At 42.7% G+C, this 22,817-nt stretch overlaps 1 protein-coding gene across 1 annotated transcript; it reads left to right on the top strand.

The window, feature by feature from the left end:
- The first annotated feature begins 1,085 nt into the window (after positions 1-1,085).
- Positions 1,086-22,004, top strand: macf1b (microtubule actin crosslinking factor 1b). The gene is made up of 40 exons (XM_085802758.1): positions 1,086-1,819; positions 4,921-5,651; positions 5,843-5,899; positions 6,021-6,191; positions 6,839-7,005; positions 7,118-7,277; positions 7,374-7,458; positions 7,735-7,979; positions 9,096-9,215; positions 9,330-9,437; positions 9,543-9,761; positions 10,113-10,316; positions 10,419-10,650; positions 10,791-11,017; positions 11,113-11,235; positions 11,328-11,429; positions 11,942-12,043; positions 12,163-12,327; positions 12,443-12,598; positions 13,011-13,208; positions 13,469-13,597; positions 13,723-13,893; positions 14,014-14,169; positions 14,272-14,478; positions 14,590-14,709; positions 14,796-14,965; positions 15,074-15,233; positions 15,366-15,560; positions 16,307-16,432; positions 16,746-16,889; positions 17,112-17,300; positions 17,522-17,636; positions 17,767-17,933; positions 18,075-18,237; positions 18,366-18,520; positions 18,631-18,705; positions 18,963-19,080; positions 19,366-19,511; positions 19,766-19,886; positions 20,047-22,004. The coding sequence occupies exons 2-40, from the start codon at positions 5,001-5,003 to the stop codon at positions 20,070-20,072; spliced, it is 6,345 nt and encodes a 2,114-aa protein (XP_085658884.1). The 5' UTR covers positions 1,086-1,819; positions 4,921-5,000; the 3' UTR covers positions 20,073-22,004.
- The last annotated feature ends 813 nt before the right edge of the window (positions 22,005-22,817 follow it).

The raw sequence follows: 22,817 nt of genomic DNA, 5'->3' as shown, positions 1-22,817 counted from the left end.
CATAGTAGGCCATTTACACAAGAGCGAGTGGTATTGATTATGATGTTTTATAAAGTGATATATGTGTGTGTTTTATGAGGTAATGTATCTATTTACTTTAGTGGAATGCACATGAACATTCCTCCTACTTAAAAAAAAAGATATGATAATTTCTGGGTGCACCAGTTGTGATATTCAGGTTTGGATTCTGAGTGTTTATCCTTCAACCAGTTAACACTCCAATGACTGGGGAGGCAGATGACTGGTATCTGCATGCAGGCAAGTGCACGAGGGTGTGTGGGTGGGTGTGTGTGCTGCACATTCATGCGTGCATTTGGTGGATCAGTGGATTGGTTGATTATTTGGTTGAATGCAGAAAGACAGAAAGAATTGAATAAAGAGGGCAGGACTTGGAGTGTAAACCCTCACTGTAAAACAGTCACCTGTGTGAACACTTTTGTCTCTGCACCTGCACATTACACAATTTACACCGAGATATTTCTGGTTTATTAAGTCAGTGTTAAACCCACAGCTCATACCTCAATATAGAAAGAGTTAAGCAACAAGAAAATGCAAGTGAGTGGCTGTATTGATGTTTGCATACAGTACACTTGGTCTATAGCAAATATTGTGACTTCCTGAAATGGGGCAAGATAGAATTTCACCATAGGGGTCCTTCCTTTGCTTTCCCATGCCAGAGTCAGAGAAAGGACTGAGCATTATGTGCCCATTGCTCTCTATTTTGTGTTTGTTTCCAGCCTCTTTGTTTATGGGTTGGGGTTGCAATGGCTGGAAGTGGGTTGAAAAGTAATCTGAGATGTTTTACAGTAATTAGTCGTCTTTGTTGCTGCTGTGGAGACTGCTGCACTGACTCTGAATGCGGAAAGAGGGGACTGCAAGGGGGATGGGGGTGAATGTGTGAGAGGGTGGGTAGCAGGGTGGGTGTGGGTCTCTTCTTTTGTAGCCTGCACTTCTCTCCCTCACCATCGAGAGAGGGAATGGGCTGAGGCAGCTGTCACTTAACATGTGAATGTTTCGAGGGCGGCCCAGGGGTCTTTAGAAAACTCTCCTTTTTTGCCCCCCACCCACCCCATTTTTCACGCAGAAGCAGCATGGAGTTTCTGAGCCACAGTTAGATCCAGAGGAGGGGCTTTGTTGGATGAGGAGGGGGAGAGAGTGAGAGAAAAAAGCCCAGGGAAGGTAAAAGGGGCACTTTGCCGCCTTGCTGCCTGGTACAAGAGCAACCTGAGCAGCAGCAGCGCTGGTGAGAATGCCACCGCCTTGTCGGTATATGGAACTGGCACAATCTGACCTCCATGTGAAAACTGCTCTTGGCCGGGAACTGTGGGAGTTCAACTGAGCCGTTGGAATACATTGTCTCCATCTGGGCGCACTATCCCATCAGCGGCGTTAACAAGGAAGGAATTCCTCTATCACAGCTCCCACAACAAAGAAGAAAGGGAGAGGAGCAGAGCTGGTGGGAGGAGAAGTGAAGTGAGGGGAGGGGAGGGGTGCACTGTGAGGAGAGAGGAGGACATTGTTTGCCTGTGACTGTGGGCAACGGAAAAGCATGAGTTATCAGGGCATGTGTGAGTGTGTTTAGCAAGTGTGTTTGTTTGTGACCATGTGTGAATGAGTGAACTAGATTGAGTGTGTGTTGAATGGAGAATGCAAGTGCATGTGTGTGAGGAGCCATCAGTTTGGGATGTTGGAGCTGGGAGGCCGTTCAAAGGATGCTCAAACAAAGCTGGATTTTTTTTCTTCCCTCTGCTTTTTGAATGGTGATTGAGGACTGGCTGGATTCCTTTACTCATGCTGTTGCGCTCAACTCTGCTTCAGGGTAAGTGTGGCTCACGTAAGCTTCAAACCGCCAAAACTGCCAGTGACCCAGAATCACCATGGAGAGAGTTTGGGTTTGGACTTTTTGCTGGTCACTGACTGATCTGGAGAACCATGTGACAGTGTATGAGTTCTGACAGGGATTTTCTTCACTTATTCTTTCTAAGTAAAATGTACAAATGTAGCAGAAAATGAGGCATTCCACCATTAATAACATCAGTGTGAATGGATCATTCTAAAGTAAGTAGATTTTTTTTAGTTTAATTAGTAAATCTCTTAGATTCAAGGTTTCACGATTCTTAGTATTTCTTTTTTCTTTTTACATCTACATTTCTGAGAAGACGGGCCAAATTCACTAATCCTTCAATTTTACCAAAGCCATGCTGACATTGGACTATACATATTATCATTATTTTTATGTTATTTTTTACACATATTTAGCTTTGTGTTGCATGTTAAGATTGACTGTCTTTGAGATGAACGTGTGACCTTGTACAATATCCACCCTAAGATGTTATGGGTCTCATGGGTGAATGCACAGCTGCCATCCTTGATTAGGGACCACTACCATGATTACTACTTCAGGATCTCCTTTAACAGAGACAGACACACAGCAGTGACATGACAATATGGTGCTCTACTGTTGTGATTGATGATTATTGTGTGCTACAAATTACAAATCTACCCATACAGACCTACTTGAATCATCTAAGTGGGTCAATCGATGCAATACATGAGATCAACATTAGAACCTTGGTATAGTATTTGGATTATGTGAGGTATTGCTCGAAACATGTGTATATACGCATACACATGTTTCCAGAATTTGGATTGAGATTATTGTGAAGATTGAATTTTTCTTTTGTTTACCAGACAATTGCATTATGATTTTTTATTTCATGCTCTTTTACCATCCTACCATGGAAAGACCCCTACACTACAGCGATAATCAAATTCATCAGGAAATGGACTGCAGTCATGTATCATAAATCACTGTTGAGGGGAAATAAGGGCTGGGCTGAATTAAGGGCCATTTCAAAGTAGGTTAAGTGATGGGATGGTTAGGTCAGCCGCAATAAGAGTTAAATGGTGGAGTGGTTCTATTCCCTGGTTCTCTCTCTAGTATCATTATTCTAGAAAGTGAGAGGTGCATATCAAATACAGGCTTGGGGCGTGTTGGGAGGATTTTCCTGGTTTGCTTTGACTGTAGAATAATGTAGGTCATGGTATTGTGATATTGTTTTATGCCTGGGCCAAAATAACAATAAGATGATTAATTTGCTTTCCTCAAAGTGTATGTTGTTTTTAGCAGGTTGGTAGACATCACGAAAAAAAAAAAATTCTACCTATTGTATATACCTAGAATATTTATGTACAGCACATGTGCTTGCTAATAAAACTACTCAGCATATCCTCACACGCGGTGCTGTGAGATCACTGTAGAGGCAACTGTGTAATTTAGCAAATGACCGCACATGGCGGCGCAGTAACCAGACACGGCACACCCACTCCCCTGAATTGTTAACCCATGTGGACATGGCCACAGACACTCTCTCTGCCCTCCTCGAGAGACCGTTGGGCAGTGATCTGAGCTAACTGGGTAATCATTGATCTTGGGGCTGGGGCTTTGTCTGGGCACCACTCTCTGATCTGACTGTGTACTCCCCTGTGGACCCCCTGACTGCATCATCTGCTCTGCAGAGACATTCATGATGCAGGTAATTAGTAGCCTAATGCACATGGAGGCGTCATATCAAACTAGGTCATGATTCTACTTTATTTGAAAGCTGGGACATATTGTAAATACTATTAGTATAATTATTTAGTCTAATATTTGAGATATACTCAAATGGGGTTAGGTTGAAACGGGGTGGAGTACTGACAGTAGCTTAGAAACAGTGAGCTGCAGATTCAGCATAAATTTCTCTGCCTACAGCTTGACTGTAAGCGTGATGCAACTGTGCGCGGACACCACTAGAAATTCATATCTTTTGCCTCTCAGCTAGAAGAAAAGGAGACAACACCCCAATTTCCCCCTTCTTGACCCATATTGCTCCCCTGCAGATCTTTACTCACTAAGCATGACCTGACATAACCTATATAATTCTGAATGAACCAGTCCAACCCCGCCTCAGGGGGAGGTACCCAAGCTCAACAGGATCCCTCCCTGTGATCTACGATGGGCTCACCTCACCTCAGCTCCTCTAGACCAAGATAATTACATTCACCTTTAACCCTACTGTCAAAACAATGAAGGCACTGAGCTGAGGGGGAAGCAGACAGGCTGACACAGTTTGAAACTGTCACTGTTAGTGTGAGTCTTGCTATAATCTGCTTTAGTCAAATACAATGTTGATGAGCTTATTTTTAGATTGAAAATTGGCATCCAGCATTGTAGCACTGGTAGCAAGAGGAGGGGGAAAGCCTGATATGAGCTCCAATTAGTGACTGTTACAGAAAATTCTGAGCTTATTTGTGCCTTTTTAAAAAGCATTTATACTGTATACTTAAGTATGCTGTTGAGTGTTATTTATTTTCCTCGCTCCCATTCAACTGTGTGTTACTATTTCCCCCAGAGAAATGAGGTGATGTCTGCGTTTTTATGGCTGTCATATTTGATCAGATCCTCAACGGGTTTCCCAGGACTGGTTGAGGCTGAGCTAGAGAAAGAGCTGGCTGGCTGCCACAAGCCTGTCTGTGCCAGGCTAAACAGTGGGATCCTCGACAAGCCTGTCACATTGATTTCTAAACCCGGAATATTTCAGTTGGTGATGTGAGACAGAGGAGAGCATGTGTGTATGTGGTTGCAAGGGAGACAAAGGGACAGGATACATCCTGGCCAAGTATCTCTGCTGTAGTTCCCTGTGGGCTTTCTGCATCTCGTTGGCACAGATATTCAACAAATGAAGGATGGGTTCATAGGTTTAATTTCGTCTTGTGGCAGTTTGTCGAAGACGTAAGCTACAGCAAACAGTATTGTGTGATTTTGAAGACGTAAAATGTTGCATTTTTTAGGACACAACTGCAGTGGTATATGTGATGTTGATTTGCATGAGCAATTTCCACTTCATGATGACCCAGAGCCCCCTTGTCTTATTTTAGGTAGCTGAAGGAACCCCTGCATGCATGGCCACGGGGCCTAACCTCACCTATTACCTCACTAGCCTCTGGGCTGAAGGATTATGGGTAACCTCATCAGCCGGCCCAGCTGCCTGGGCCAGAAGTCCAAGCACGTGAGATCAGACGAGGACTTCCTGAAAGAGTGCTACCAGCGACGAAGAGAGTGGCAGTCCTCAGAGCAACATGGGGAGGCCAAACGAGAGGAGGCTGTCAAAGACAAAGCTGGAGAGGATGCCAACAAGGAGAGAGAGGCTGAGACAGACAAAGAAGCACAGGAAATTGACTATAAGCGGGAGGAGGGAGCTCATACTCCCATCTCAGACAAACCCCTCCGCAGCTCTCCTGCCTCCACAATCAGGAGTAGCAGTACTCTGGATAACGCCTGGCACAGCAGCCCATCACCAATAAAAACATCCCGAAATGGGACACTAACAAGAAGAACAGTGCCTCCAGAGTTTGCCAGATCCCCCCTGGCTCGTTCAGACATGGGCACTGCAGAGAGGAGGGCCAGCTTCCAGAGGAGAGACTCTAGAGAAGGAAGTCCCTGGTCCTGGAAGACTGTGGCATCACGGGAGGTTACGGAGGTGACGGAGGTGACAGAGACGACTGTAACCGAAATCGTAGAAGTGACAGAGTATCCGGAAAAAGGAGGGGACCCAATTGTCACCAGAACTGTTAGAGTCCTGAATGGGGTGGCCGAGGAACTCGCTGAGGTTGATAAAACAAACACCAAATATAATGTCTTTCTTCCATTTCATTCTTTCCTCTTCTCAACAAAACCAGCCATTCTCACCTCAGTCTCCTTCTCTGAAATAATAATAATCTACAGATTATGTTTTCTGACAAGGTGCTGGATCATTTTTTGATTAACTGATGCAACATATGGGTGGTCTTTATTTTACAGCTCCAAAGTGATGGACATTCAAGCTCAGACCAGGATTCCAGCCTGGATAGATGGAGGGTATGTTTCACTCTTACCTGCTTTATCGTTGTGGTGCTGACCACGTGTCTCCTGAAAACGAATCTCACATTTTCATTTGATCATAACTCTGCTAATATTTTATATAATGGTGTTTCTCAAGGGAACAAAATCTGCCTTGGCACTCAGGGATGTGTCAACAGACTCTGAGACTTTTCTCCAAACCCTGGATGCTCTACTCACATGGGTCTGTGAGATAGAGGAGCTCACAGCCAATCAGAAACCCACATCATCAGAGGTCAAAGTGGTGAAAGCGCAGCTCCAAGAACAAAAGGTGTGTTATCAGCAACATCACAACACCTGATTCCTTGTTCTTAAAAACATCTAGTACTCTAGCAGAGGGAATACACTTGAATGGTGCACCTATATAAAAGGTATGCTGAGGTCATGGAAAATGGTCAACTACTTCCTCTATGACATAAATTTGGTCCTATTCAGTGGTGAAGGGATTGCATTTGTGGTCACAATGAACCTCAGTAAGGCTTTGTAAAGATTTCCTGGGGGGGGATGAGAAAAGCAAGGAAGTCTCTCACCTTTCAGCTGTAATCACACCCATTGTGAGCTCTTCAGATGAGGTGAAACCTGCCTGGCTCTTGACAATGTGAGCTTGACACACAAGACTGGGCGTCCTCCACACTGACACAAAGGCAGGCAGAAAAAAACAAGAATAGGGCTTTGATAAATATTAAATCTTGCTACAAGCCACGAGATTTCTCTGAAATTACACCTCAAAAACATTTTCAGGAATAGTGATGAGAACATGTCTGACTCATGCTAATCTTTGTAAGGGTTTTTAAATATTTATCACGTCATTTTTCTTTCTGCAAAGAGGGATACAATTTTAAAATGACTCCTCCATCTATGATAAACCTTTGTGATTTGAAGTATGACTTTACCTGAGCATGTAATGTTGTTTTACAGCTGTTGCAACGCCTCTTAACAGACCGCCGAAATAGTATGAGCTCTATGATGTTAGAGGGCCCTCGGCTGGTAGAGGCCCACCCAGGAGAGGAGGGGGAGCAGGCAAAGGTCAAGCTCTCCACTCTCAAACAGAAGTGGGAAGCCTTACAGCTGGAGGCAGAGCAAAGGTCAGCTGATTTTACTGGCAATGGCACACATTTATTCATCAAAGCACACAGCATGATCAAAGTCTGACTCACCACCAATGTTAACAATCGCTGGACATTTTCTTGTTGGTAGGAGGGCAAGTCTGGAGCTCATTCTGCCTCGGGCCCAGCTCTTCCAGGAAGGAGTAGACAGTCTGCAGCAATGGCTCATTTCTGTGGAACAGACCTTAGCTGAACTACGAAATGCTGAGAGAGTGATGCTGCATCTGTCAGAGGCCACGGATCGGGCCAAGGTTGGAAATCTACCATGTGTGGTTTCATTGTAATAAATGTGGATTTGGGTTGTTTGAAAATTAAAATATCATTTCAACATTTCTTTATCTCAACAGGCTGTTGTTGAAGAGATTAAAGTCAAAACTGCTGAGTTAGGGAAAATACAAAAGTCAGGACATGCTCTGATGGAAGCAATAACAGGTAATATACATAAGATTAAATATGTGCCCAGTTATGCCTTTGTGGTTAAATCAATAAAAATAGAGTATGAGAGGTGGCAGTTTGATTGCAACATTTATTGCTAGTCATTTCATACATTAGCATACTGATCAATTAGGCTATACAATAAATGTCAGCCAATAATAGCCTATAAATCCCTAACCCTACTAGATCAATTTTAACTAATGTATGCTAAATATTTTGGTATTTAACCCATGCATGCTGTTATGTCCCATATCTGTGTATTTGTGCTTACAGGGGATGAAGCCCAGCAGGTGCAGGAGAAGGTGGATGCTCTGCGTATCCGTTGCTCTGTGCTGAGTCTGAGCAGTCTGGATGTGCTGCAGAGGCTGGAGCAGGCCCTGGAGGCCTCCAGTCGTTGCACCTCCAGCCAGGAGGACCTCCACCTGTGGCTGGGCCGCATCGAGAGGGAGCTCCTGGGAGCCGCAGGAGCACAGACACACACTGGGGATGCAGTACTATGTGCAGCTGAGAGACAGAGGGTAATGTTCCCACGCACACAAATGGCAAATGAATAGTAACTTCCATGCAGTTCACGTGCGCATGTGTTTCCGCTCAAGTGCAGGATGAGCCATCAAACGTCTGACATCGTTTTACAGCAAGAGAGATTTTGAAGTAATAAATAAATAAATAAATATTCATAACTGTATGACACGAATTTGGCGGAGCAAAGGTGATCTTACAAATGTCACCTTACCTTTTATGATTTGAATCAAATTGTGATCTGGTTAATCTGGTAACTTTGTGCTAGCTAGACTAACGTACAAGAGCTGCAGTTTAGCATTTATTAGCTTAGCCAAACACATCAGAACAGCACAATTTAAGTTACTATCTGACCAAGAAACAAAAAGTAGTCAACTTTCGTCAGCTAACTTATATACACACACAAAAACTTTTCTTTTTTATGTAGGCTATTATTTCATTAGCAACCTGAGGTCACTCGCTAGCACTTAGCAATTTAGCAACGCAAATAGGTTTGGGTTTGGTTACCTGGCTAGCAAGCTAACAATGCACTCAAATTCATGCAGAAATGACCCAGAGTGGGCTTAAATTCAATTTTCTTTTCTGTACACCTTTAAAACATTTACTGCTGAGGTACTTTTTCAGGCTAGCTCAATCAACACAACCTCTTCTCTAAAAAAAAAAAAAGAAAAAAGTATTATATATTGTATTATTATTATTATCAGATTATTTACCATATATGGTTGACAGATAAATCCAGTGGAACTCACTCGGGACTCCTTTGTTGTAAGATAGACCACTTATGTTGCCATGTAATTGCAGGAGAGAGACACAGGTGCAGTAATGGCAGTAATGTCAGTACAAAGGCAGAGGTCCTTGTTAATGTCATTAGTTCCAGCTGTGTCTGGCCTGAGGGCCTGTACCTGCTCCCACCTGATCAGCCTGCTATGGCAAATATTGGGTACAGTAATGACATGTTTCATCATGTTATTGTCTTACGGTATGCGTTTTCATTTTGTTATGTTAGTATAATTTGTAGTGACCACGTTATGACTGAAGCCAGGATTTGCCCAGCACTGTTTTACTTCAGACATGTTTGAAGAGATAATAATGATCTGCTAACATATTCCTTTCAGCTGGAACAGGCCGTGGTTAAAGAGATGGCTTGGTTCAGAGACACAGCCCTGAGCCTTGAAAAGCTGAAAACCATCAATCTGAATCCAGAGTTCATAGCAGAACAACTCTATGAGCAGAAGGTCAGGACCACTGTTGTTGACTCAATGTAAAACTAAACAGATATTTCCCCAGTTTAATGTGAGACTGTGCATGTTTGTGTTCATTCCTGTCTTAATTCTTCATGCCCTGAATAGATTTTGGCCGTGGAGATTCTCCAACACAGGTTCAACATTGAGAAGATGGTGAAGATTGCTGAAATCCTGCTTACATACAGTGATGAAGGAGAAATGGGAGATCTTCGGGTAGAGTTTCCACTGTAATTTATGCAAACATTTCACTGATTGTATAACTGTAGATTCATATCAGAGGTAATATTTATTTTTCTTTACTGTCATCTCTCCATGCAGACCCCAATAGATGTGTTACAGGAGCAATGCAACACCACTTCAGCCACCAATTCCCACGTGGTTTTGCAGCTCGAACATGCTCAGTCACTTCTTCTCCAGTTCTCAGAGGGCCTTGCCGAGGTTTCACCCTGGCTAGAAGAAACTCAAACCCTCATTGGCCAGCTCACCCTGAGCACAATTAGCTATGAAGCATTTCGGGAACAACAAGACCTTTTACAGGTAGAAGAAACCTGCCTGGACAGCTAGTTCTGCCAGCTTTTTTTCTTGTCCCGTTCAACAAAGAAGTTCTTTTATACTTCACAGTCTGCAGCCATTTTCCTAATGGACTAATGGACTGTTTTGTTCAAGCATAGTTCATTTGTGTTTATCTACATCTTGACAGGATTACTTTTCCACCAATGTACTATAATGACATTTCTGTTTTGTCAGGTTTGCCATGTAAAGTGAGACAATATGATTTTTTTTTCTCAATCCATTTTAGGGATTACACTCAGATCATGTTCTTAGTGGAAAAAAGTCTGTTCACCACTCTGTTATTAAACCCTTTCTGTACCTTTCTCCTCTGCTAAGGGTCTGAGGGAGTCTATAGCAGAACACAGACCTCTGATTGCACGCGTATGCTCTCTGGCAAAACGCTTGTCAGAACTAAATCCCGTTCAGGGGGATGAGTTCTGTCGCAAGGCTACACATGCCGAGGAGCAACACAGAGCCATCAGAGACCGGGTTAGAGAAACAGCCAGTCTGCTTGAAGAGTCATTGCCACGATTCACTCAGGTAAGACTGTTGGATAATGTCCATAATGTACATGTAAATATCATGAACAACTCTGAATTCACTCAGTATATCACAAATTTTAAAAATCACTTGCCCCTTTAGCTGAATGAAAGGATGACTCTAATCAGAGAGAGTCTGGACCGCCTGCGCAGTCGTATACAGACTCCCACCTCACTTCAAGGACTCACCCCAAGGATCCAGGAGCAGCTGCAGGACAACAAGCACACGCTGGCTGAACTATCCAAACTGGAGTTGGGCCTCAGCAGTGTCAAGGCACAGGCAGATGAGCTGCTGGCTAACACACAGGCAGCTGGTGATGGATCCATTGGCACAGGTAATCCTCTTCTCAGAAACAAGATAGGTTTATTGTCCCAAGACATTGGCAAATTAGCAATATAAAATGGCACTAGCACAGTGCTATCTCCTGTAGGATAAGGGGTCGATTTTAAGCTTTGTCAATATTGTCGATCCTAGCAATCCAGGAGCGGGTGTCCAACCTGTCCCAGCTGTGGGATGAGACACACACTCAGGCCCAGGAGAGGGAAACCTGGCTGCTTCATCTCTTGGACCTTGCTATGAAGTTCTGGAGTGATGTCAGCGATGTCACGGCTGCTCTCAACGATGCACAACAGGCAGTTTTGGACCTCAATGCTAGTCGGACAGACTCTGAAACAATCCGCCAGAGCCTTGAAACCATGCAGGTTCGTCTGGAAAATTTGAATTATAAAAAACCTGTATTACTGTTTGTGATTATTCGCCATGACATTATATAATTTTTTTATTCTTCCCACTACAGACTGTCAGGGAGGATATTGACAGTTTACAGGGAGATCTGGACACCCTTGGTGTTTTGGGAATGGACCTGATGTCAGCATGTGGGGATACAGACAAACCAGATGTCACAAAGAGCCTAGATGAAGTAAGCAGTAATTTAAATCATCATAAATACATCATATTAGTCACATGAAGATGTACTGACAAACTTAACACCCCATCTTTTCATGTTTAAAGCTCTATTGCACATGGAACAACTTGAGCAAACTGTGGAACGAATGTCATAAAAAGCTGGAGGAGTCCTTGCAAATGGCGCTGAACTATCAAGACACAATGCAGGTGTGTGTACATACTCACAGTCTATGCTTGCATTATGTGTATATGCATACCCATATATTGTAACAAACATGCTATGATCAGTATGATAGCCATGTCAGACAGGACACTTTGGCACCCACTTCTTGACTCGAGCATAAGTCCTATGGCCTCCTGCCAAAGACAAAGCTCGTCTTTTATTTTGTTGCAATAGAAAAGTTCTCCACTGTGACTCCCTGCAGTTTCACTGTGCGTAAATGACAGATGGTGTGGTGCTCTGCCAAAGGCAAATGAGCCAGTGGTGTAAACTGTATGAGACCGTATCTAAAGAAATCTGGAAGAAATGTATGCAGCTGCATGTATCAGCAAGGACACATGTTTGGCTAAGAACAAAAAATCATCAATGTTATACACACTCACCTAACATGGTAGACATTAAGGCCTGAGTGAAGAGAGATTGGGCATATAACCATATTATATTATATAATATTATTAAATGGGCTTATATCCATATTGTGTTATTGCTCCACTAACAGGGTCTTTTCGAGTGGTTGAAGTCAGCTGAACTGAGGTCTACTGAAGAATTCATGGTAGGAACTGACCTGGAATCTGTTAAAGAGCAACTCTGTGACCTAAAGGTGAGTTCACACACATTAACAACCAGCAAAGACTAACTGATGACTAGTTTTGCACAGTAAATGTGCTAATCGCGCTGGTGTTTTAGACCAAACATGTTTTTCATTATTTTTTGCTTCAGGAATTTAAGCGAGAACTTTACCAGAAGAAGATTGAGATAGAAAGCCTGAACCATCGCTTTGTGTGCCGGCTGTCTCCAGGCTCAGAGCGCCCAGGCTCAGTCTCACCACTGTGTGACTTCAGACTGCGCTGGGACGGCCTGGAGTCGGAGACAGTCAACAGACAGGTGAGAATATCGTATCAGATATCATCAATGAGACCTGTTAACAATAAACATATAATTAACTGTTCTCATAATGCCGTGTCACTGAAAGCTTTCTATCCACACATTATATTTTCAGCATCAGCTGGAATGTGCTCTGCTCGGTTTGGGCCAGTTCCAAAACACACTGGATGAGCTTCATACATGGCTGTCGCGCACCGCAGAACAACTGCAGGGCAGCCAGCCAATCAGCATCGACCTGCAGGCCTGTGAGATAGAGCTGGCCAAACACAAGGTTAGTGCTGGTCTAATAGCATCAATGTATAGAGAGGGCTAGAGGATCAGAGGGTCTGGGCTAATAAAACTGTCTGAGACTTTGAAGGTCTCAGGAAATAATAAACTTTTATAACGGCTTTTGTTTTTATATCTTTATCTGCTAGATAACACTGAACACTTAGCCTTGGATTAATAACAGGCTTCTCTCTACAGAGTGCTCACCAGTCCGTCAGTTCTGTTAATTAATGCCTTACCAAGAGCTGGCCTCACAACTGCTTAAATTCTGTCTTTATCTGATCTGCAAAACACAACAAAGACCAGAAAACACTCAGCTCTAATACTTCCAATCAATACATTTGAATTAATTAGTGATGATACTGATACTGTGACCTCTCTCTTTAACCTTCTAATGCTTTTTTTTCTTCACTAAGGTCTTGCGCAATGATGTCATGTCCCATGTTCGCACAATGGAGTCACTGAACCAGGCAGGCAGGGGGCTGCTGGAGGTCGGGTCCGGGGACAGTCCACATGGTCTGCAGTCTCGGCTCGAGCAACTCAATGAAAGCTGGGAGTTTGTTCGCTGTGAAACTGAACGCAGGCAGCTGGAGCTAGAGAACAGACTGAGTCAGGTGATCAGAGAAAACATCCATTATTCTGTAGTAATCACAGTAACAGCCAGAGGGTAGATTACACCTGTGTTTATACAGTATTGTTTAAAACAATGACAGGAGGCAACATCAGAACACATTGTAGTTTTATATTGGTATGTGATGGTGCCATCTTGTGGTGGTAACATGGTGAACTTACAATTGTGTTACAATAACTATTTTTTTTTATCAGTTTCTAATTATTTATCACTTACGTAATCAATGGATTGTTTTTACTGTAGGTCCAAGATGTTACGATGGAAATTCAGGATCTTCTGCAGTGGCTGGAGAACACAGACCTGAGACTGTCCTCCTCCAAGACCATGTGGGGGATGCCGGACTCTGCCAGCGAGAGGCTCAGTGCACACATGGTGAGACCTATGAGAATTTTTATCTATAAAAAAAAATCTACAGTAGGAGAAAATAATTTTTCCCTCATGAAAATAATTATGTTTTCCCCATAATCTGACCATTTCCATGTCCTCACACATATTAGGAGCTGTGCAATGAGATGGAGTCAAAGCTCCATGCATACACAGATGTGAAGAATGCCATCCACAGGATGCTGGAGAGCGGCAACGTTGTGCGGGGATCGAACACTGAACACAGCCTGTCTATTCTTGAACAGAAATGGGTGTCTGTTTACAGCAAAGTCCAGGAGCGAAAGGTGATATTATTTTACACAGTCATCATGTATTATCTCAGCTGAATTTGATTTCAGCGAGAGCTGGGTTTTATAACGAATGCAAGTGCATGATTATATCCGAGTGTAATGCTTGTCCTGCAGGCGAAGCTCACAGAGGGACTGAGTCTGGCCAAGGAGTTCCACAGTAACGTCCAGGATCTTCTCACTAAGATGAGCAAGTGTGAAGAGTCTATTGGACTTCTTCCTTCTCCCAGCTTTGTTCTGGACACTGTTTGTGCCCAGCTGCAGAATCACAGAGTATGTCTTTTTTTTTAATACCTGCTATATTCTCTCCGCCCGCCTGCTTCAAATCTTCAGTTTGTAATTGATTCACAAATATCTTTCTCCTCCTCTTCACAGACGCTAGTGAATGAGGTGACCAGCTACTGTGAGAAGAAGACCACAGTGGAGCACACAGGCTGTAGATTAATTGAACTGAGCAGGAAGGAAGACTGCGATGTCATCCATAACCTAATAATGACCGTCCAGGACCGCTACAAAAAGCTACAGCAACGTAGCTTAGAGAGAGGCAGGATGCTGGAGGAAGTCAAAAAGAACGCCAGACAGGTAAACCACTTCATCATCTCCTATGTGAATGCATGCACTTTACTTTCATTCTCCAAGTGTCATGTGTGCAGTTTGAGAAATGTCTATCTGTCTTGATCTCTGATCATTTAGTTCAATGAATCTTGGCGCCTGCTTGTGGACTGGATGACTGAGGTCGAACAGACGTTGGACACCCATAAAGAGATCGCTGTGTCGCACGAGGAGATCAAACAACAGCTGACCGAACAAAAGGTGCATTTCAGTGAAAACAAGTTGGTACCATGCTCTGTGTTTCATCTGCCTTTAGTACCGTTACTGATCAACTGTCTGGTAATTAGGAGTTCCAGAAACTATTGAGGTCAAAGAGGCCCATGTACGAGGCCACGCTGAAGAACGGTCGCAGCCTCCATGAACGAGCTCAAAGCAGCCATGATAGACAGCATCTGGAAAACCTGCTGGCTGAACTCAAAGACACATGGGACACCATCAGTGGCAAGTCTATGGAGAGGTATGGAGGTCAAGTGTGTATGAAGGGTGAACATACACTATACAATTTATTTTACATGACACTGGTTTGTCCTTAATAATGTTGACAATGTGTGTGGTTTTCTCTCAGGCAACATAAGCTGGAGGAAGCACTGCTGTTCTCGGGCAGATTCACTGATGCTCTCCAGGCCCTGAATGACTGGTTGTACAGAGCAGAGCCCCAGCTGGCTGAGGATGTTCCTGTTGGTGGAGACAAAGACATGGTCAATAATCTGATTGACAAACACAAGGTACACCTGTGAATTTATTCATGTGAAGTTGTTGCGTACAACACTTTCTTTTTTTCTATGTCTTGGTGGCAGGTTCTTCGTAATCCTGTCCTGAGAAGATTTGCAGGTTCTCAGTAAATATTCTTTCTTCAGGCTTTCCAAAAGGAGTTAGGGAAGCGAGCCGGCTGCATTAGGACCCTGAAGCGCTCCGTGAGGGATCTGACCAGGAGCAGCACAGCTGATGCTCACTGGCTGCAGGAGCAGATGGATGAACTGGAGGGCCGCTGGGAGGCTGTGTGCAAGCTGTCAGTCAGCAAGCAAGACAGACTGGAAGCAGCACTTCAGCAGGTATTTGTTCAACTATGAAGACCTAAAAAATGCAAATAAAAAAGGTGAAGCAGAGGGGTGGACCAAGTACACAACACCATGATGAGAAACAGACTGTGACTGTTTTCCTCCTGAGATGGACACACTGTTGAAGAGGAACTATGCATGATTTTTAGCTTAAATGTGCTACAATTTTACCTTAATTAAACAGCTTTGGAGTAATTGTAATAGTTTAATAAATGACATGAGAATGGAGGCTTCCATGTAGCAGCTCTTGGCTGAAAAACAACCTTGTAAGATCAGAGATCTTTAACCCAGTGTCCAAGCTCTCGTCTTTGCGGCACCGCGACACAAAGCCGCCCCGTAACCCATAATCTCATGTTTATGACAGATAAGACTACACAGATATACACGCCGTCACATCGTTTATGATACAGTATATAACGTTATGTACCGCTCTATTGATTGCTTTCTTGCCAGCTTTGTTGTAAACAAATGCACATGGCCAGGAAGAGGCTTAGCAAAACAGCGGAAAAGCGACCGGACTTGCATAGTTCCCCTTTAAATATTTTGAATACAACTTATTACGAATTATTGCTGGGACAGTGGCTTTAAATTTTAAGTTTTTTCTGCAGAAATCACAAACATTCATGCTTCTCTCAAATCTAATTTTTGTTGAAAAAACAGCCATACCAGAAATAAACGATTGAGTAACATACTATGTCTGAAATTTGATCTCAGTGCTTATCTTTCCATGTTCTTATTAGGCTGAGAAGTTCGATGGCCTTGTCCACTCTTTCATGGAGCGTCTTACTGAGGCAGAGAGGATACTGAAATATGGGCTGATACCAGAGGAGGAGGAAAGTTTACTTGCCTTCCGCAAACAGCACGAGGTCAGTATAACATGATATTTTATCACTCCCTGTAGGCAAGTTCATTTTTTTCCCTTCTTTTCCGGAGGTCAAAGGTCAGGGTCTGCTACATAACAACAAGTGGTGCTGATAAGGATTCAGCATTTGGCTCAAGGGCAGTTAAGCAAGACAATGCTTGAACTCACTTCACCCTTACTGGTGGTGGTGGTGGGGGTGGGGGTGGGGGTGGGGGGGTGGGGGGGGGCAAATGATCAGCTGTATGTTGTGAATGATAGCCATCCCAATTGTTACTTGAAAAAAAAACTGGAAAGTATTTTTATCTAACCCTGTGTAGGAGTCAATGAGTGCTCTTCAAGCTCAGGCTGTGGAGCTAGAGAACATCCAGCGTCTGGGTGAAGAGATCCTGGCCTCCTGTCATCCAGACTCCATAATCACCCTCAAATCTTGGATCAGTGTCACCAAGACCCGATATGAAGAGGTGAGTGCTTTCATCACCACATAATAAACAAAGGGAAAATGTGTTGTAAATAAATCACAGATTATTTAGGAAGTGATTTGTTGCGTTCAATTAGTTTACTGAAAATGCTTTGAAGTCAGGAAGACATGTTTTCAATAAGCCGTAATAAGCATGTCAATATTTCAGAACATCCAGATGTTCCAGATGTGAATGGTTTAACTTTGTTTCACTTTTCTGAGCCAGGTTCAAACGTGGGCTCAGCAGCAGGGACAGAAGATCCAGTCCAACTTAGCAGCACTGGAGACAGAGAAAGAGGAGGTCCAGAGGCTTCTAGACTGGATCTCCTCCGCAGAGGAGGCCCTCAGCCTCAGAGACCAGGAGCCTCCTCCTGAGACCACAGAGCAGAACCAGGAGCTCCTTGAACAGCATACGGTACCATTTTCCCTCTCCTCTATGAGCTGCCCAGAAAACAATCTTACAGTACTGCACCTTCTGTCAAATCATGGTCAGGATGTCCAGATACTTTGTTGGATATTTAAATGACAATGTAACTTCTACCATTTAACCATGGTGACACTGTAACTAAATGATTCCCACTCACAGCTCATTATGAAGCATGTTTATCATCATATACTGCTGTTTGTCCCCTCTAGATATTCATGGAGGAGTTGAATAAAAAGTTTCCAGAGGTTGAACAAGCCACAAAGTCCTGCAAACAGAAGAACATTCCCAAACAGCACGTGTCTCCCAGCAAAAGGCCGCTCACAAGTAAGCCACCGTATATTTCACATGGCATCAACACATGAACAAGTCATAATTAGCACTTACAGCTTGAGGCATGTCTCTTTGTTAATGATAAAACAAATATTATTTAACTGACCTCTGTTTCTCCATCCAGAGAGGAGGAGCACTCTTAAGTTGCAGCCTGTTGTACCGGTTCCCCTGGAGCACCTTGACCCCCAGACCCCACAGCTCTGTCAGCTGGTCAGTCAGTGGCAGAAGCTTTGGCTTCTGGCTGTGGCCAGACAAACCCGACTGGAACAACACCAGCAAACGCTCAAAGAGGTTATTGTGACTTTTGAAATATCACAGACCAGTTTTAGTGCCAATGTATTTAGCCTAGTTAAATTTCCCATTGGTGGGATCAATAAAAAGTCTCATCTTAGCTTAGTTTTGTGTAAAATGACAATCTATGTTTCTGGACAGATGGAGGAATTTGCAAACTTCGACTTCAATGTTTGGCGAAAGCGTTACATACAGTGGATCAGTCATTTGAAGTCACGGATCTTAGACGTGTTCCGCAGCATCGACCGCGACCAGGACGGACGCATCAGCCAGAAGGAGTTTGTTGATTATGTTCTCGCCTCAAGTAAGAGCCACCAGCTATGAATCCCCTCAGTGTTGTGACTAATGTTTCACATGCTTTCAGTTCCCATGATGCCATACCTACAATATGTTTTACACAGTTCAAAGCCTTCTTGGTTTTCTCTCCTGTAGAATTTCCCACCAACTCCTTGGAGATGAATGCAGTGGCAAACATCTTCGACATGAACAGTGACGGCTTCATTGACTACTACGAGTTTGTGAGTGCACTTCATCCTAGCAGAGATCCCTACAGGAGAACACTGGATGCAGACCAAATCAATGAAGAGGTATGAACTGTGTGTGCATAAGAAAAACATCAAACTACTTGTGTGAGTAGTTTGATTCAGGAGTGGCTCATTTACCATTTATCTCCTAACTCATTATTTGGCTTCTTCAGGTGAGTCGACAGGTGTCACAGTGCAACTGTCCCAAGAGGTTCCAAGTGGAGCAAATAAGTGCCAACAGATACAGAGTGAGTCTTTTTTTTTATTGACACAAACTCCACAAATGTTGGAGCAGCAATTTCACTCACTGCTTTAATCACCTTATGTCTGGTGGCCGTTTCTGGGAGAGCATCCTCTGAGCTGCACATGATAATAAGAGAGGTTGAACATAACAGATATACAGTAAAAAAGCAATGAGGACTATGATTATCTGCTACTCTATTAATTGTGTAACTGTGACCTCAAAGCTACAATTTGCAAATATATTTTTGTCTGTTTGCTGCAGTTTGGAGATTCCCAGCAGCTGCGGATGGTCCGTATCCTACGCAGCACTTTGATGGTGAGGGTGGGAGGAGGCTGGACGGCTTTAGATGAGTTCCTGGTCAAGAACGACCCCTGCAGAGGTCAGCACACCCTTCATAAGCCCCTACACTGCATTTTCTCAATACAACAAAGCACAGCTGTCTTTCAAAGACAAACCATCACTGTATCGTGAGAAACCTTCAGCACATGACATGACTGAAAAGTTCTCTACTGATCATATACAAACCATTGCATGTATATTATTATTTTTTTCTGCTTTAATTAGTTCTGACTATCCGTGTCTGTTGGTTGTTATTTAAGGTGTGGCTGCTATGAATTACAAGGTTTACAGGTTGTGTGAATTCCCCTTGCTGTGTCACCAACAGTAAAAGGTCGGACCAACCTGAAGATCAAGGAGAAGTACTTGTCTCCTGCAGGAAGCACCTCTAAGGGCTTGACTGTCAGCAGGTCCAACTCCAGCCTCAGCCTCTACAGCAGCGCCTCTGCCCCCACCAGCCCCATGACACGCAAGGCAAGATGTCAACTCTTTCCTGTTCAGCTTCTTGTTTTTTTGTTTTTTTTTATTGTCATTGACTTATACGTATTTATATTTGTAAGATACTGGATTTAATCTTATATTGAGCAAAATAAGGACAGTAGCCTTTTTAAAAATGTCTTTATTTGTGGTTTTGAGGAATGAAAAAATACACGTAGCAATTTTCCATAGGAAATTTAAAATATTTTACCTTTGTCACAACCCGTTATGTCTGACGTTTCTTGCAGCAGGCGTTACTCCGCAGGAGTTTCTCAGGTGACCGCTGCATCCGTCCAAGGAGCTCCATCGCTGCTTTAGGATCTGATCTACAGTTTGCCACCACAGGGGAGGACAACCAGTCCTCGCCATCAGGTCAGTCATCTCAGTTGGTCTAAAGGAAATTTTCTTTGCCATGCATCATTAATCAGAATGCAGAATTAGTTTCCACTGGATACATACAAAAAAAATATGTATAACTCGAGCTGCTGAGTTAACGCCACCCTGTGTGTTTACGTTCTCTTTCACCCTTCAGATGAAGCTGAGAGGTTACCCACATGATTACCTCTGCCTCTGAGCACCATGTGTATGCTGCAGCGCTGAACCCAAACACACAGCCCCGGGGCCGATAAGCAGGAGTATCAGTCACATCTGACAAGCAGACACTGGCGGAAAAATACAAAGAAGGTCACGAGAGGTGATGCTGACGGGCCTTTAGCTTTGAGTAATATCTGAAAAGATAATGTGCAGACAATGAGGAGTTGAGTCCAGATGCAAGATTATGTTACTGTCCTCTGTTGCAATTTTTACACTAGTATCTGACTGTGTAGAGAGTAGGTATTGAGAAGTTCTGCATGGATGCTTATTGCATGATAGCCAGAGCCTTGCTTAAATCAGATTGTTTTTTTCCAGCTTGTTTTTTTTCTACGTGGTTGCAAAGAAAAGCAAAGTCAGACAGTACAGTCGTACCTGGAGCTGAGAGTAAAATGTGGTGTAACTGATGTAAAAGTGACATACAGCTAGAACACATTTGTATACATGGTACATGGGGGTGTTGTACTGTTTGACTGCCCCAACTAGCATCCAAAAAACACATATACCAAAACCATTACTATGTGAAGGGTACAGTATGTTGTCCTTCAACTTTCGTTATATTATTTTTGTTCTTTTTTCAATCCATGAAGAAGACATTGTTGGCAGGGCCACACTGTTTCTGTCTTTTACCTTTTTTGACACCATGTTTTCAAATAATAATGTATTTTTATTGTCCTGTGTTGTAAGGATGTTTTAAACATTGGAGATTGTGTAATGATCAATGCACTGCAGTGCAACGGGCCATTGTTGATTAGTAGAGATTATTTTCTCAGGATTGGTTTTGCCTTTTGATGTATGTTTTTTCTGGAACATTACTGTGAACATGTAGATGTGTTGTTTTCTTTATAACACTATACTGCCTAGGAACGTTTTGTTTAGCACATTTCTTCATAAAAAAATGCACTTTTCTGTGTCCAACTACTGATAGGTTGTTTTTGCAAAGTGGAAAATTTGGCAGTTGTCATAAGCAAGAGAATTATTTCTGAAACACAAACTATAATTTTGGTTTGTGTTTCATAAAAAGAAGAATTTTTACAATTGTGTTTCAGCAGAATGCACTGGAGGTGATGCAGAGTGGTTGAGCGGTGTAGTTTTTTAGTGAGTTCTGCCTTTTAGTTTCCCTGTCTTACCTGTTCAGCATCTTTTACCAAAAGCAGTTTATACAATACATATATACACAGTATATAGTACATATTCTGTTTTCTTGCCTTTGTTGTTGTTATATAATCCCCTGTCCAGTCAGAAATTCTCACAGCTGTCTTAATTTTATTACTCTGTTACTTTTGGAAACATGTTAGAATGTGTTTCCTGTGAGATTTATCTTGAAATATCAATATGCATTGTTTTAGCAAAAAAAATACTGGAAGACAATTTCCCCTGAAAGAGAAGCAACTGCAGCTCCACCATCAGTCCACTGCACAGGCTGTTAAGTGTTGCTCTGTGCTTGGCCTTTACTCTGTGGTTTCATTATACAGCAGTAAACACAGTGTGATATCATCGGTGTAAAGGTATTGTATTTGTAACTGTCCCTTTGTACTAGAGATCTACCTGAGGTTGGAGACAGTAGCTTATGTACTTAATTGCATTTGGTCTATGCAGTTGTGAAAGAAATTTTTTAAAGTCAAAACAGTTTTTACATGATGAAGTACCTTTTCCTCTTGGCCTCAATGTGTTGATGTTTGGAAAAGGTTGGTAATTTACTGCACTGTAAAAAGAAAATACAATAGCCAGATTTCACTACTATTGCTATGCACCCTAATCTTTCTGTACTGTAAATGTTTCTATACCCAGCACCCGTTCCGACGTCTAATTTAGGGAAACTGTAGATGAATGTCACTAATAATTTTAAGTCCACTTGTATAAAAATAAATCCTTTTGTAATGAAAATGATATATTTGCAGTGATCATTAATTTTAATGCAATGCTGCATTCATGTGCTGTTCTGTTAGACATCACCCAGTGAAGGCACATGATAAAGTTAACATCTGCACATTTACAAACCAAATGGCCAGTTTAACTGACGCACAGTGAGCTACTATCATTCACATGTACTTTGTCATGTCAAATTGCAGTCAGATGAAAATTATCTTGTCATTTGCTCCACTGTTGTTACAGAGATGCTATTAAATAATCCAAATGTTGTCTTATATTAATAATATATACAGTAGGTCAGTCTGCCACATGTTGCACTCCCTATCAAATCAGGATCCAGTTATAAAAGAGGGCGTCAGCAGTCACCATAACAAATGAGGATAAAGGTCAGGGTGTCTATTGTCTTGCGTTTGCTTTTTTATTTAATATCAAATTCTCAATGTTAGAAATTTCATCCGTGAACCCCCAGCTCAGCCCCCCCTCCCGCTGATGTCTGAACAAGTGAATCCTTCAGAGCCGCTCACACTGTACATGCAGTACCAAAAACACAGACATATTTGTTCAAACACAGAGCCCCAGCAGTTTTGAGAAAGAAAGCAGAGGATTGTACTTCTACACAAATAGTCACAATGAGTCCAGGTCACAGGAATGCCATGTACACCCCTGGACTTTTAAACAAAACAATATCATCCTGTGACTGGACACCAGTGTGTTTTACTCACAAATTGACACACTAAAGATGAAGAGACACTTTTGAGTGCAGCAGAAAAAAAAAATTAGGTCATGAAATCAACAGATATCATCTAAGGCCAACAGCAGATATGTCTTTGGCGGTTTGAT

This window comes from Trachurus japonicus, chromosome 16 (genome assembly GCF_045865225.1).
Source record: "Trachurus japonicus isolate A0001 chromosome 16, Traja_1.0".
In the NCBI taxonomy this organism is placed as follows: Eukaryota; Metazoa; Chordata; class Actinopteri; order Carangiformes; family Carangidae; genus Trachurus; species Trachurus japonicus.
The sequence above is the reverse complement of the archived record's forward strand: the minus strand, read 5'-3'. Positions and strand labels throughout refer to the sequence as shown.

Coding starts and splice junctions, on each gene's coding strand:
- macf1b (XM_085802758.1), top strand. CDS start 5,001: ATGGGTAACCTCATCAGCCGGCCCAGCTGCCTGGGCCAGAAGTCCAAG. Junction 14,710..14,795: donor AACAGCTGACCGAACAAAAG/GTGCATTTCAGT, acceptor TCTGGTAATTAG/GAGTTCCAGAAACTATTGAG. Junction 19,512..19,765: donor CCAGCCCCATGACACGCAAG/GCAAGATGTCAA, acceptor TTCTTGCAGCAG/GCGTTACTCCGCAGGAGTTT.